This window comes from Anopheles ziemanni, chromosome 3, assembly GCF_943734765.1.
Source record: "Anopheles ziemanni chromosome 3, idAnoZiCoDA_A2_x.2, whole genome shotgun sequence".
NCBI lineage: Eukaryota > Metazoa > Arthropoda > Insecta > Diptera > Culicidae > Anopheles > Anopheles ziemanni.
This window is the reverse complement of record NC_080706.1, coordinates 13,434,584-13,451,116: the sequence shown is the minus strand read 5'-3', so window position 1 is coordinate 13,451,116 and position 16,533 is coordinate 13,434,584. Positions and strand designations below refer to the sequence as shown.

The 16,533-nt window shown below is 48.4% G+C and overlaps 1 protein-coding gene across 1 annotated transcript; it reads left to right on the top strand.

The window, feature by feature from the left end:
- The first annotated feature begins 1,765 nt into the window (after nt 1–1,765).
- LOC131287867 (homeotic protein empty spiracles-like) lies at nt 1,766–11,945 on the top strand. The gene is made up of 3 exons (XM_058316954.1): nt 1,766–2,693; nt 10,823–10,977; nt 11,733–11,945. Exons 1-3 carry the CDS (start codon nt 1,766–1,768, stop codon nt 11,943–11,945), a joined length of 1,296 nt encoding a protein of 431 aa, XP_058172937.1.
- Nucleotides 11,946–16,533: the final 4,588 nt, after the last annotated feature.

The window sequence follows — 16,533 nt, the reverse complement described above, 5'->3', positions numbered from 1 at the left end:
TTTGATAAGATTACGTCAGCGCATGAAAAAAGGTTTCGTGACGAGTTTCGGGAAACATAAAATTAGTCAACCAAGGATTTGGGGAAGAAAATTGCAAATAGAGTAAATAGAAAAGCCAGACAATAAATTGGGTTGCTAAAAAGAAAAGTTGTGAGCAAAATCAATGTCTACAACAAACCTTATTTCTCTTATTGCATCAACGCTGAAAACGATGGCTGCGAAGGATCAAAGTGGTCGAAAGAGTGTTGAATTTCCGTTTACATTATCCGGCTGATGGAAATTTCTAAAGGTTCTTAGAACCACAATCCTTTTGAAACGATATAAATGGACGCTTTATTTCCCAATTTAAAAGAGCTACTCCACTACTGTGGCTTATAATGACAGCCCGTTGTCCTGCAGCACGCAATACAAACAGGCAGTTTGGAAAAATCTACACCAAATGACACAAGACCCATTTCAGCAGCCTCCTTCTGTTTTTCTGAACTGCTCCGAGGTTCACCTCGCACATTTTCAGGTAATTACGAGGCGAAAAAGAAAAGCCACAGCCACGGAATGGAGTGTACGAACGTCAGCCTCAATTATGTACTTCCATCGAGCGAACGAGCGGTTTGCTGGTGTTGGTTACGTTCACCATATTGAACCGCCACCGAGAGGGGCGGAGTCAACGAAATCTGTTTTGTTTCCTCTACCAATAGCTGCCTCCTTTTCCCGCTCGCTGTGTGAGCAGCTGGTGGCGAATCAGAGCCTTTCAAAAACCACCCTTCACCAGGTGGTTCGCAACCACGTTTGCTTAACCACCCCACACACACACATACTCATAGAGTGTGTCGAAGCGATTTCACAGAAAAACCATTGAAACCTTTCAAAATAATCATTAAATTATGTTTAATGGAACAACCGGTGTTAATTCGAGGCATCCGCTGCAACCCCCCGTTTTCGAACAACCGATGTTCGAAGAAAGAAGAGAGAAAAAAGGAATCCGGAAAAGTGCCACCGGATGGTGGAGGGGATGAAAAGCATGCACTGCTAACAATAAGGCGTGAAGGAGACACAAAATCGATCGGAATCGCCACATTGGGGAAGAAAGAGAGAGAGCTGGACCTCGAAGCGGAGAAGGAGTCCAGGGTGGAGAAAAAAACCTGAACACACAACACGAACGGCGAGCAGGTTTTCATTCCGAGTCGAACGTTCGCTGCGTGCAGATCGGTTGTCGTTTGTTCGTCGTCATCGACGCGTTTCACCTTTTGTGGATTGTGATCTTCCGCTGTGTCCGTTGGTGTTTTGGTCTAGCGCTAACGCCTCCACTGGAATTGTGTGCGTTTTTCTTCGTCTTCTGACTAGTAGGAGGGCTTTTCCGACCCCATCCTCAAAACCGGACGAGCGTATTTTTCCACCCGAGTGTTCGATTGATTGATCCGTGAGAGATCGATGTGCGAAAGTGGTTGTCCGTGATCGTTGTTGTGATTGGCAAGTGTTTCATCCGATCGATGTGACGTTTGAAGCGAGAAGAATAGAGCGAAATAAGAAGAAGGAGTAAAAAACGGTGTTACATTTCGAAAAATTGTTTCCAACGAGTTCGAACTGCCAGTTGTGTCAGTAGTGATTGTGTGAAGTTTCCGAAGGTGCAGATGCCAAGTGATGGTTGTTTAGAGCAACGCAGAATCGAATCGCAACGAGCAGTAGAACGGTCGCTAGTCGGAAGACTCTCTGCTTTGCGCCGAGTGTTGTCGAAGACAAAATTGAGCCGAAAACGAGTGCCAGCTTCATGATCGACACGTGCCGCACGGAGGAGAAGGTGTTCAAGATTGCACCAAGCAGCTACAGGATGCCGACGCTGCAGCCCCGGATCGGCTTCAGCATCGACTCGATCGTGGGCAACACCACGCCGAAGTCGCCCCCGTCGCCGCCAGCCTCGCACACCGCCTCCAGCAAGCCGGATGGCGGAAGTGCCGGCGGCGGAGGCCAACCGATGCTGCACCTGCTGCCCCAGCGGTCCCCCAGCCCGCTCGGTACCTCCACCGAGAGCTACTCGGTGCGCCTGAACCGCCTCCAGAGCCTCTCGCCCCCGCATAACTACAGCATCACCCGGCTCCCCGAGAGTCCGCAGAGTCTGGAGGGAAGCCACGCAAGCGTCCGCTCCCTGGAGGCCCTTCAGTCGCGCCTGTCGCCCCCCGTGGCCCTCCCGTCCGGCCCGATCTCTCTGAAGCGTCCCCGTAGTCCCTCGCCACCGGCGTCCCCGCCGGCACCTCCGCCAGGATCGTCCGCGGGAATGCTAGGGCATGGCGGTCCAGCACCTCCACCGTCCCACCCGCCGTCGGTGGGGCCCATCGTCGTTCCCGGCCTGCCGCCCGGTCTCGTGCGACCCTTCCCCGTCAGCCCCTCGTCGCATCCGGGCCCCCCACAGCACCCGTCCACCGGCGGCCCGCCTCCACCAGCGCCATCCGAGCTCAAGGGTCTCCCACCGTTCCTGCACACGCCGGAAATGGTCCAAGCCGCCCACAACCAGCACTTCCTGGCGGCCCAGTTCCAGGCGGCCGCCCTCGCCCACGCCCAGGCCGGCCAGCCGTTTCCACCGCATCCGGCTGCCGCCCACCTGCACAACCCCAACCTGCCCCCGCGCGACAGCTACCCGCTTTACCCGTGGCTCCTGAGCCGCCACGGACGCGGCGTGTTCCCCATCGGCTTCCCTGGCAGTAAGTACTCCGCAAACTACTTCCTATCGGCAACAAGACAAGAAAAAGCAGGCGTCAAAATCGAACTTGGGGCGCGTTTAATGGGTAGTTTAGCGGCCGGACATTGGGACCTAATATCGATCGCGATCACGATCTTTCCAATCAACAAGCGCATCCCAAGTGGTGTCTTTCGAGCACCCTTTTTACCCTTCCGTCGGCAACACACGGAACAAGGAGGGAGCTTTCGAGAGGTTGTTCGTCTTTGTTTAAGTAGCCCAAAGTTTACCCCTCGGAGCCCAAGAAAGGAGCACTCCCGACGGGGCGTCGACACAAATCTGGATGGGTTTTAATTGGAATTCCCATCACCGAGACGTCGTTACTCTCTCCTTCTCTTTCGCTCGTGCCGCAACAAAAGTGAAGTTCTTGGAGGAAAGAAAGGACGATGCTGGAAGGAGCTGTCCTACTGGGACCGTAAAAAAACAACAGCAGAAGAATAACCACACTCAAAACAAGGCGATCTATTCTTTTCCAAATTCTCGGAATCGGACACTCCGGATCGTAATGGGTTCCCTTTTGCTTTCTCGGCAACCTTTCTTCGCCTGGATCGTAAAAGATCGTAAGGCAAACGTCATTCCCATTTCTTATCGCTTGTTGTTGTGTGTTTTTTTTTCTTTAACTTTTTTGCGCGCGAGGAACTCCTGCCGATGGATCGTAAAATGATGACTCTGATCTAATTAGAGCGCACAGACAGATACACACACACACGTATTCAAACACACAGACACCTGTGGCGTGGTCGACGGTTTTATTGTGACCCGCTTTCTAATAAAGTTGACGATCAGCTTCGTCTCGTCGGGGTGCTTTCTTCGGAGTGCTATAAAGCTACGCCACGGTTGTGCGTGTGTGTGTAACCCTGTTTTATTACACAACAACCCCGGCCCATATAAACGATCCCGAGCCGATGTGGTGCTCACTGTCAAAGCCATAAAAATGTTACATTCGAAAGGCTTCCAAAATGTCGCATGGGAACATGAACTAGCGCGATATGATCGTTTATGGTCGGGGAGAAAAATGTCAATAATAACATGAAACCCATCAGCACAAAACTTCTCGTCACAAGACTTCTCTACTCGACTCGAGTGCAAGGATCGGACGGTAGCTGCAAATCTTCGGACAGTGTTTGGAACACAAGCGGAACGAGGTGTTTCCTCGCCGAACGGTGGCGTTGAGATTAAACAATCTGCTCCGATTGAACGGGATCATGTTTTATCGAGCGTGCAAACGTTTGGCAGCTTCCGATGGGAAAGATGTTTTCCTTCTTCCCTTCGCTCCCTCCGTGGAGTGTCCGAACGGGCGTGTTCCTGGTTTTGCATTTTGGTGCAAAAACCTGCCATTCGGAAGTGTTTCCCGGTGCGCCCGGGCAGGCCGTTAATAAAAGCTCATTTATCGCTAATTTATCACCTTTCGCAACAGCCGTAGCCCCCGCGAGGTTCGCGCCGAGTCGGTAGAGCGAAAGAATCGAGGAATGCGGGGAAGGAAAAAGATGATTAACACAACCAACCCGGGTGCATCGCGAATGCCACGAGCTTCGGGCTGGATTGCGCCATCCTGATGGCCGTTTCGTTCCAATCGATGATTGCCGATCGAGCTTTTGCCTTTCCGATTCCGTGGGGAGTAGGAGGGGGAAATGAGGGAAGAAGTGCGATGGGCGGCTGGTTTCGTGCCTCCCGCTGCTCACAACTTCATAATTTCGTCGGAGGCTGGGGCAATAAATCGAATTCCGGAATTTATACGCATTTTAACGACTACGTCGCAGGCGGATAATTTATGCCTGTTGGTACGTTCCGGTGTTCTGGTTTTTTTTTTCTTGTTCCTTATCACCTTATGTTTCTTTCTCTCTGTGTCGATACACTTTTGTTTTGTTTATGACACATTGTGTTTTTATTTTACGTGCTTTTTCAACACATACCTTTTCCCGTTTCCGAGATGCTTCCGATGTGTCTTCCCTGGGGCCTGTTAGTTTTGCATTGTTGTACACTACAGCCTGCCATTTCCCGCGACGAGGCGCCTTTTTCACTCTCCCCACCTTTCCCTGTACGCAAATTCGGTCCCAACGAGGTATGTTCGGAGCTTGTACGGAATTTTAAGTACGCAATTACATACGCGTCAGTATGTAACCCGCGTTGGTCTGCACGGAAAGGAAAGTGTTGGCAGGAGAGAACACAAAATCGTTGGATAGAACGGAAAAGGTGGTGGTGTGTAAGAAATTCATAAAGTGCAGCACAACTTCCCTCTTGAGTGGCATTGACATATCCTTTGCTCGGTAAAAAGGGAAACAAAATGCCATCAAAAAATGCTCCCGGATCGCAACAGGGCCTACGGAAAGCGGCCCAGGACGGTAAATTATCACATCGCACCCAAAGTAAACTCGTAAACATTAGGACATAATGGAGGTAGCGGGTTGTGAAATTCGTGCCAATGTTATTAGACACCCCCTTCAGGCATTTCGTTCCGGCTTTTCTTTTCTTTATTTTTTCCCCGTTTTATTCTTCTCCCCCCGAACCAAATAGATGTTCGTGTTGCCACCGTTTAACACACACAGACATACACATACACCGGACGTAGGACTCCTTGGAATGTAAAAAAAGGGAAAATAAATATTACCAACTCCAGAGTGACATCGCGCCTCCGAATGAAACCTCGGAAAGCATGCTACGGACATTTGTTTTGGTGGGACCTCAAAATTGCAAACCCACCCGTTGCCGGTCCTTTGCTTTCGGTGGCCCTTTGGGGTCCTCCGTTTGGGATTTAAATGCCACACTTTGCTCGCGGGCACCAGAAAAGGAACCCGTCGGAGAAACTCGCCAATTTTTGGAGCTTGTGCGTGCAAATTATCTGCCCGCAAAAGCCCTTGCGGGCGTGTTGGGCGGTGGCGAGAAAATTTGGACAATGATTTCACTCAGCATTATACTTAGCACTGGCAACAGGGTTCATAAATAATAAGGGTTGAACATATTTTCGTGCGCGATGAAAGGTTGGCGAGTGGAACGAAATTTCCACCGTACGGGAACGCATTTAGAATGTTTTGTTTTTTTTACACACGAAATGAAAATGACATGCCACTTGCACCTTCGGTTCTTTCGCTCCCGAACCAACACCGGGAGGAATGGAAACACATTTTCATCGCGAAAAGCTGTGAAACAAAACGAGTTGATACACACACACAAACACACCAGCTACCCTCTTCCCATTCTCCTCGCCGAGCCCTTCTGATCAAGCCATTAATTTATGGCGATGAAAATAAATTAATGAGATGTTTATAGCTGATATCGTCTCCAAAAGCGATGGATCGCCGTATATTTTCCTGCCTCCTTACAACGTTTTATGTGCTTTTTTTTGCTGCTTCTCGTCGGGCCCCGATGGTACAAAAAGTCAACATAGTGCGAGGAGAGACAACAATAGTAGAGACAGGCGGAAGAAAAAAGATCCATTCGCTTCCAAGAAGAATCGCCCGATTTCGATCAAAAAACCCCTTCAGCCCCTCAGGTTCGGAGCTGGGTTTCTTTCTTATTCCCTCCCATTCGTGGATTGGGGATGGAAATATGATCGGATTCGCCGTCTCTCACCCTCCTTCGCCTTCCCCTTACCCGGTGAGACAACCCGTTTGATCGTTGGACGAGCCCAGCTTAACCGATTCGCAAGATCGTCTTCATTCATAATTACACACTCGATCGTTGCCGTTGCGAAGATGAGGATGAGGGTTCGGCAAAGATGGGCAAACGGCGGAGGCAGGAAAAGACAGAAATCTTCTCACCCAATCGAGGAATAAAAATCAGCATTTTGCGATTTTTACGAGCGTCCAGCGCTCGGCGGGAACGACTGCCTGAGAGTCACACGGACTATCAGCTCGATCAGCTCGGGGGCCTTGATTCGTGTGGATGATCTTCATGATCATCAACGTGCGAGCACCTGTACAATTAACAAATTGACACACACACACAGACACATATACATGCACACGCGCTTTCGTGAGCCACTTTGGTCGTTAATTAATTATGCACTAATTTAGGTCCACCTTTAATGCCGCTCGAACAGGCGGCCCTTTCTCGCCGGGCTTCACTTTCCATGCGTCTAATTGCTTGTTTTCAGAAGCGTTTATACGTGTATGTGCACAAATGTATGTACCACCTTGTGCCGCCCCTCACCGTCATCACGTGGAAAATGGTGCAGCTTTAGCCGTTTCGGTTTTGCTGATTTTCTTTCACCGCATTTCATTTCATCCATCAACCGTTTCCGTTTGAATTGCGTTAGTCCAGCGAAAAACATCGCAACCCGCTGACGAGGCCCACCAGGTGAACGCGGGCGGGTGGCGCCTGCGCCACACAAACATGCGCCTTCAAAACGCACGTTTTTCATTGCGAACGAATGCAAAATTAACAAAACAGTCATAATAATAATACAAGGCATTTGACCGGGCTGGTGGTTGGCGAGGGAAGGAACTGCACCGAAACGCCGCCGCGCCGCAAGATAAAGGATGATGAAATATTCATTTGCGCCAAAGTGTGCGCGTCCGGCTACACGCCCCCGGACATGGGTAACGTGTTGACGAGGACGAACGCACGTTCAAAGAGGCGGTACGGAGAAAGACAAGCGGGAAAGAAGGCAACGAAAAAAAAAAAACGGAACAACACAATCAAACAACAGTAAGAAAATGGAAAGGAAACAATATAAAAAAGGCAACTATCAAAACGATGGCAGATAAGGCCGATGCCAAGGGAAGAATGGGTGGAAAAGATTGAACAACAACAAACAAAAAACAACGAGATGAACAGTAACAACGGCATATATAACAGCAACAAAAAAACAATAATATTATATGAATTTTAAATGGAAAAAAGATCTTATCTCGGCCCCGTGCCGATCATCGAGTGAAGTAAACATCAAACGCGTGTGTAGATACACACGGGCACACACGCACAAACGGGACGCAATCAATCCTATCAAAATCGGTTCATGTTCAGCTGAACGTTTTATGCAACCTTGCACGGCGTCCGAGAGGAATCCATCCAAAGCGACCGTTAGGCATGTTGGTGGATTATTCTTTGAAAATCAATCATCTCGTTCGCTGCTAATTAACCTGACATCTATGCGTTAAATATGAGCCCGCGCTACATGATCGTTTATTTTTTTAGTCCAAAGAAAAACATCAAATCCACTGCATGCCCACGAGTGAATTGCAGTCGGGGTTTTGTTCCCCCTCGATGGGCAATTGGTGGAGTTACTGGGCGCGAATCAAGTGTGAATTGATTTGAACATGGTTGGCCAGTAAACTAGCCCCTCACAAAACGATCCATTTTTACCACCCCAACTGCCATAAGAGGGTTGGCATGAGCATGAGCTTTTCCAATTCACAAACAGGTCCTCCGCAGGAAGACTTCCCAGGGGAAGGGCGAGCAGCGGAACGGGGAATTGGAGTGTCGAGCAAATAAAATTGTACCCATTTAAGACTCGCCCATTGGGTGTGCTGTTGAGTGCTTGTGTCTGTGTGCTGTTGAGTTGAAGCGCGGTGGAATTGAATTATCTAAATTAACTTAATTTTCAACTTCTCGCCTATTTCTTCCACTCGATTCGATTTATCTACCATTAAATGCAAGGAGGGCGAGCGGTGGAGGAACGAACAAGCACACACACACACACACAGAAACTCGCGACCCCATCGGAACCGCCCTCCCGCTGGTGGGGTGCGATCGTGGTGAAAAAGGCACCCGCAACCCCGCGTGATCCCTTTTTTTCTTTCTCACCGAGTTCTAGCGAACGTTTGGATGGTGCCAAGGTTTGGGGGTGGAAGGGGGCGGTGCGTATCGAGTGTCGGAGCGTGACAAGTGGTGCCCGGTGGATGTCCGCGGCCACTAGCTCACACACACGGACACCCATACACTGGCAAAAAAAAAAACAAAAAACACACAACAGCTCGAAAGGTGATCGCGTCGTGGTGATACGATTATTTTTAATTGAATTACACGCCAGCATTGGTCGCCCCGTGGTCACACCGTGTCGTTGTATGGGTTGAGGACCGGCGCTGACTGGTGCGTTGGAAGTAATGTTTTATTTTTTCTCCACCCCACCCCACCCCTGCCACCCAACTGGACACCACCATTCAACCGTCGGCCATTCGTTGGACCACCATTTGTTTTTCTTCTTCGCCCACCGAAAACACAACACGGAGGGTGGAAGCGAGGTGGAAATGCTTTCGCGCCTCAACGGGTAGCCCACCTGGAAGGAGGATGAGGGAGGGGAGGAACTCGTGGCTTTCCATAAGCCGATGCAAAAATGTATTAATTAGTGTGCTCGGAGTTGATTAAAAGGTAATTACGCTACCATCCCCTAGGGTGAGGAGGCGGTGAAAAAGCTGGAGGTACCCTCAACCCAAACACACACACACACACACACACGTCAAGCACTTGTGCCGGTCTAGCCCACCAGATCGACTTCTTCGAAGGCGCGTTAAAGTCGAGGGTCGTGTTGATTGCTTTTTAATTGCGGCCAACCCGGGCCCAACTACTGCTAGACACCATCGATCGAGTTTTAAAAGGTCCTCCACCGGAACCCTCGGGCTGGCGTTTGTACACTTGAGCTGCAACACCCGGGACTGTGTGTGTGTGTGTGTGCGCGCGATTATTTGCACCGGATCCCAACGATAAGGAGGACACGGGGGGCAATTTAATAAAGCAATGTTTAGCTAAACTGACGGAGGGTTAAATCTCCGCCTTCCATTCCCGATCCCATCCGCTCGAACGCTGTTGTGTTTCGCTAAAATAGTGCACTCCTGCAGTTGGCTGCACTTGCACTTATCTGATGTACTCATCGCATCATTTGCGCCGTAATGGGTTTGCAGGGATTCGGTTGCCTTCGCTCCGTCACACCCTCGACGTCGGGTTTTCCCCGTTTTCCGCGGCGGTTCGGTGAAATTATCGTTCAATTGGACTTCCATTAAAAAATCATTTACACATGCGATAAACATACCCGGTGCGTAGATGCACCGGGCACACATACACACACACACACGCAGACGTCCGTTTCCGCGATGTTTCGCTTTGTTTCGTTCGCGTTTCGTTTCGCACCGGTTTTTCTTGCTTTTTGTCCGATTTCTCAAGTGGGTCCCTTCACCACCAGTCAGAACTCCCACAGCCTGCTGGTATCCTTGTTGTGACGCGCAACCTAAACTCACACACGCACTCACAGCGAAGGGGTGGTTTACACACGTTCGCGCTGGAATTAGTGCGTTCGCGGGGCGTTGATGCATCGGGCGTTGAAGTTTTCGTTGGAGCCGTGAAAGAGGAGTCAATAACGATGCGGGAGCGACGGAGGACAACCACCACCACCACCAACGACAATAACAACAACAACAACGTGCCCGAACGAGTGCGAACAACGGAGTGCAATATATTTGCCATAATGATATATAATTATTTAATTACACGTACGAACATCACCCCATGACATGGTGGAAGGGCAGCTTAGCGAGGTAGAGGGAGGGAAAGTCGAAGAGAGGCGGTGGGGGAAGGGAGGTTGTTGGAGGGCAGGGAGATGGCTTTACCAGGCCGGCCTGCCACCAGGAGTGGCCATCGTTGCCGCCAACTTGCTGCAGTATGTTTATGGCAAAAAGGTACAAATATTTAACACCGATTACAAACGCTCTTCGTTCTCGCACACAAACACACACACTGACAGGGAGAAGGGAAACGGGAGGGGGTATTGGAGGTGGTCCAGTTTGTTCCACGTCGTTGCATTTTGGGGGGCAATTTTCCTTCGTTTAACGGCGGCGTTTTGAGGCAAAAAACAAAAACCAGTCTCACACACTTGCGTGAAAAGACGAAAACGCACAAAATCGTCCTCTTTGTTGGTTATTTTTTGTTCATTACGGGAACATTCACAAACTTTACAGTTTTTCGGGGAACAGGAGAACATGTATGTGTGATAATCCCCCGCAGAATTGGAAAGGCAGTTGCAAAGCAGTGTATCTTCTTATATTAGTGATCGATATTAGTCGCCTCATCCAGCTACTTAGCGTCGACTTGTTTCCCCTAACCTTATGTCACTGTTCTAATAATTTTCTTTTCCTTCTCTTTTTCACCGTTTTTCCCCCGCAGACTACCTCATCCCGTTCCGCAAGTCGAAGCGCGTCCGGACGGCCTTCTCGCCCTCGCAGCTGCTCAAGCTGGAGCACGCGTTCGAGAGCAACCACTACGTGGTCGGTGCGGAGCGGAAACAGCTCGCCCAGAACCTGAACCTCTCCGAGACGCAGGTAATTAGTGTGCACACCTTACCCTCTTACCCTTAGGGCCTCCTCTTCTACGTCCTTTTGATGTTGGCTCACGCTGGCAGCATTCTTAGCCAGAGCTACTGTCGCGCCTTGGCGTGGAAGCCCCACTTTTACGAAAAAATATGGAATATACCTAAATCGGCTTTACTTTGATCCGGAGCTCCAAAGGCTGAAGGAAACATAACATACTTATACCAAATCTTGCCGGTCTCTAGCGTTTCTGGGAGTCCTCCACTCCCGGCGCCGTTACTGTCTGGGAGCTTCATCAGTAACCTCCCACAACGCTGTGCACGCCGGTGTCGCCGTAGTAAATGAGATTAAATTACAATAATATCCCCATTTCATTCATAATTACCTTACATCCAGTCTGTGGCCGCAGCCAGGAACCGAAAGCCCTTGACTTCCAAGTTGTGTTGGTAGTTGGTGGTGCTCTCGATCATACGGTTGGCTTACTGCTCGATCACACGGTTCGGTTGTACACCTGAAGCGTGAAGTGTGAAACAACGCCCAATTGTCACGAACGCAGTTTGGACAGCGTGTCATGTTACAACTGCTCCAAACAAAGTTGAGTTGAGGGCGATCAAGTTTGAAACAAGCCGCCAACGTTTGCGGAACGTGTGATCCTTCCTGCGATCGAATGCCCAATTCCTACTCCTACAATCCTTGATACTTTCTCCCCTTGAGACATATTTCACGGTATTTAATCGCTCCCTTTTCCCTTCTTGGTCTTCCCCCAGGTGAAGGTGTGGTTCCAGAATCGGCGCACCAAGCATAAGCGCATGCAGCAGGAGGAGGGAGGCTCCGGCTCGGGCAAGTCGACCGACGGGGATCAGCAGAATCGGTCCACGTCCAGCCCGGCCGGTAGCTGCGAGGACGAGGACGACGAGGACGAGTTCATCGACATGGACGACTGCCCGAGCGACGAAGAGAACATGCACCACAACGGTTGAACTTCGAGCGTCCGGTAGCAGCGGAAGGATCTAAGGGTGGACAGTAGTCGCCAGTGCCAAATGTTTCGCACCCCTAGAGTCCTCGCCCGAGTTTTGCCGAGCAGATTGTTGCAATGGTACCAGTGATTTGTGTATTTCGTTAGTTTTTCGTTTCGATAAAAATTAATCTGAACCATATTTTGATGAAGTTGTAATATATCCGGAACAAAAAAGGAAACCAAGAAAGGTTAAGATTTGTTTTAGATCCAAAATGTCAAGCTAAAATGTGTAAAAACGTTATTCTAAATCAGGAAATTCGTAGAGGAAGATGCAAGGAAACCCACTGGAACGTTGGGTGAACGATAGTATTATTTGCGTTTTCTTTTGTTTTACTCGAACTGTACCGGTACTAGCATAAGTGAACCACTACCATTACCAGCAGCTTGCGTTTGTTTTAATTGTACATAAACCGTAGCGGAAAGCGGTGTACCGTTCGTTCGTTTTTTTTCTCCATAAGTCATAGCAAGATCGCATACGATAGCTGTTCAAAACAAAACCCAAACTGATCACGACGAGGCTACCTACAGGTGTTTAAGTCCGAAGGAGAACGAAAGAGTTACGAGGGGAAAGAGTGTAGGAAAAGGATTGTAGTAGTTGTTTTAAGCAGCGAAGACGAGCTGCCGTTTCTTGTGTTCCTGCCAATTGAAATCGCCAATTGGAAAGGGCGCGGTTTGAAGGGGCACGTCGGCAAAGTTGTAAATAATCAGATTATTTAATTTAAAACACACCCCTAACACAGACTAAGGCCTAGCGGATAAGGTGCGGATGTGCATGAGCAAAAATCAGCTGTAATCGATAAATAAAAATAACGTCAAACATTACACGAAGCTCGCGTTTACGATGGATGGGAGGGAGATTTTTTTATTTCTTTCGTGGGGAAAAAGGCTTTTCTCTTTCAACAAGTAATCGGTTGAACGGTGGAAGAAAACACGCATTTAATGGATGAGAGATTTAAATAATTGAATAACACACGATGAAAAACAAGATGATTTACATCAACCATCGACAAGCTATTTCACTTAAAAATTCAAAAAAGCAGCTTGTAATAAGGTTATAAGGGAGGAGTGTACAGGAGGCCTTATTTTGCCAACCGAGGGGGGAGAAAATGCAGGAAATAGTCAATTGAATTTCACTCAACTCGCACCGTGGCGTTTGCGGGAAAGCAATTTTCAAAAATTTGCCTCGTTTTGAAACATTTATTTATTGGTACGCATAGCATTTTCTCTTTTCCCGATTTTTTCCCTCTTGTTCCCTCACCTCAGCACCATAATCACCAGCCGGCCAACACCAATGCTCACCGTGCACTCACACGACAGCTCGCGAAATGCACTTTGAAGTCATTAGTACCGATCGACACCGTCACGAGGAGTGGGGAGTTTCGCCATCAAGGGCCTTCCGGGGGTAGGACAAAACAGCAGAGAGGCGTGTTTGTGCGTGTGTTTGTCGAAATGAAAAGGCAGCGGCGAGGAGAGTGGTTGCGAGAAAATGGTGAACACCGTTTTGTGCGTTTAAAAGAGCATTTCATCAGCAAACGAGCCTGGCGAATGATGGGCCGCTTAAACGGGCTACCGTTCAATTTGGCAGTGTAAAGAAACCATCCATCCCAACCAATGCCGCGAGCATGTCGCAATGGCGCTGCCCCGCAGGCCGGGTCGAGGGGCGGAAAAGAGTTCTTCCAACGGCGGGGAGGGGAATGTTTTTGCGCCTCCAGCACTCCTAAACGAGATCTCATTTTGCTGATGCCCGATTATCGTCAAGTACGCAAAAAGCGATTACCAACACGCACCACTTTTTTAAGTATCTCTAATCATCGACACTCGCATTCGGTGGTGGAAAGATTTGTGCAGGCCGCTCGTTCGCTTACGTGCGCTTGTATTTTTCCCTTCGCTGGTAGGTTCGCTCCCTAACGCGCATTCCGCGGCGCAGAAAGAAAAAAAAGGATGCTCTTTTCCAACAACGCGCAGAAAACGCGATCCGACGCTGCCAAACGGTGGTGGCCGGTGGGGAAGGGATCGGCGGTGGTGGGGAAGGAAAAACTATTTGAGCTTATTTTCCTTCATTATCCACACTTGTTTATAATTTGCGCCGTGGAAAGAGGACGCCAGGAGGCGAAAGGAAGGGTGCAGCAGTAGAAAAAAACCGTCAAATCGTTTCAACGAAACTGTTCCGTTGAGCCGAAGGATGCGGAGCTGTGGGGAGTTGTTGAACAAATTTTTCGAAAATTGAACAACCAACAGAAATCACTTGTTGAGGCACGACGGCACTTTTCGTCCTGGGTGGACCCGGTGGAAAACAGGGCAACCGATAAGGCCTGCGGGCCCCTTTGGGTTTCGTTTTCCTTTCGATGCCTCAAACGCCGTCCTCCAAAAGTACACCGTGGATTTCGACTTTGGTTAGGTTGGTTTCTCTTGCAATTCTAAAGGAAACTGTGTGGTGCTGGTACAGTTTAAAACTGCACAGTGCCGCACACGTGAACTCTTCCTCAAAGTATGTTCATTGTTTGACACGCAGCGCTGTTGGAACACGGTGTGCGAGAAGCTGGACATATTTGAATGAATAAATATTTATCATTACTTGTTCTTCGAGAAAACCAATTATTCTGAATCAATTTTTTTTATCTGTATCTTTTATGTGAAAGATCACATTCGAAGTACACAAATTATTTTATCCTGTCAGTATTTTCGTTTTATCATATAAGATTTTTCAAATCTTAGACTTTTAAAAATTATCTCCTGTTTTCTGATGCAGATACAGATTGGTTAATGAAAAATGAAAGATGAAAATTAAAATAAAAATTCTAAAGCTTATTTTATTGAATAGCAACACATTAACGAGATTTTAGAAGTTTATTTATTTTATTGTTTTGATATTAAATTCTTCATAAAGACCCAGTTTTTATCTGTAAATGTAAAAAAGAGGCGTTTAAAAGACTACAAAAATTACACACTGAAAGAGATTATTGTGCAGCATTGCATGCATGCCAAAAAACCAACGTTACCCATTGATTTGAATAGCTTTTTTACTTTGTAACAATTAATAATTCTTTGACATTCTTTCTTCAGACACTAAGTCCTTCATATGGTGTTGCAGGATTTTGATTTCCAACTTATATTTCCAATTTGGATTTTGGACTGTTGAATTGAACCGCAAAAGACAAATAAATTTAAATTTTGAACAATTATTCTCATTTCTAATCTATCTATAAAATTGATATATTTTCATCTGATTTGTTAGGCAATTCTATAATATTCTTGTTGTTTTTACTAACCTTAGAATTCCCACTGTTCGGTTGGACGGTAAACAAGAACCAGAAGTTTCCTCCGAGCCAAAATCTCGTTCAATTTATCCATCATTTCTCGCTTCTAACGCCAACATTCCGAATGGGCCGAAAAGTTTTCATAAATGCGTACGCCGTTTTCAGCATCCATCCTTCATCCAGCACAAACAACATAATTATACGTTATAAAGTATGCGAGATTATACGTAATATACAAGTGATAATCATACAGTTCTCGCTCGGTTCTGTTCCCGGGAGAACTGTGTTTTACTTTTCTTTTCCTTTGCCTTCGTGTTCCGTCCATTTGGGCGAAGGTTCGTGCGCCAACGCTAATCGTGCAATCGTCATCATCTTTAGGGGCTTTTCGGTTTCGGCCGCCATTCGAATCCTCCGGCTAATGCCTGCCCCTGAACCCGGATCGGTGGCCGATCCGTCCGCGCCTGTTGACGTTTCTGTCCCCCGTTGTTACCATTTCCCAAGTGCAGGGAACGCGAGCGATGAACGGGGAAGGGCATTCTGACAGTATATGACTTGTTTTTGGTACTCGCTTTAATTAACGAGACACATCAACGCATTTCACTTTGGCCGTTGCTTCTCCGGCCGGTTTCCGGCTGGACGCCCGGTAGGGCTATGATGGATTGCATATACCCCCGGAACCAGGACGAGCCCGTTTTCGGCTGGCTACCGGTCGCTCGGCCGAAAATCGATCCACCGATCGATCATTGCCGTCATCATCACAGCTCGGCGTGCCTGGCGTCCTATCCTGTCGATCGTCGTCATCGTTGATTACCTGCCGAACACGACCGCGGGCCATCCACACACAATTTAACCTAATTAAGGCCGATATTGTGCGCGAAAGTATCGTCCCTGTCTCTTTCTCTCCCCTTATGTTTCCTTCGCGATGGACTTGCAAACATGTTGGCCGTCCACGTGTAGCTGTTGCAGAAATTAACTGCCGCTCGGCGATGGACGTTCGACGACAGGCCAAATGCCGTCCGCCTGAAATCAAAGCACAATGCAACATAATCGATGGGAAAAACGGTATCCGCACCACCGGCCGTCAAAAGTCAATTGAAACTGAGCAGCACACACACACACACACTCAAGCAAATGCCGAAGCATTCCTGTTGCACTTAATTACTTGCTCATTATCGACCGGCTGAAAAGCTGTGGCCGAAAAGCGACGAAAACTGACCCAGAAACCCGGACTGGACGATCCCCGGGGGTGCGTTGTCTATGCAACGGCCATCCTGCTGCGTCGGCATGGTCGTT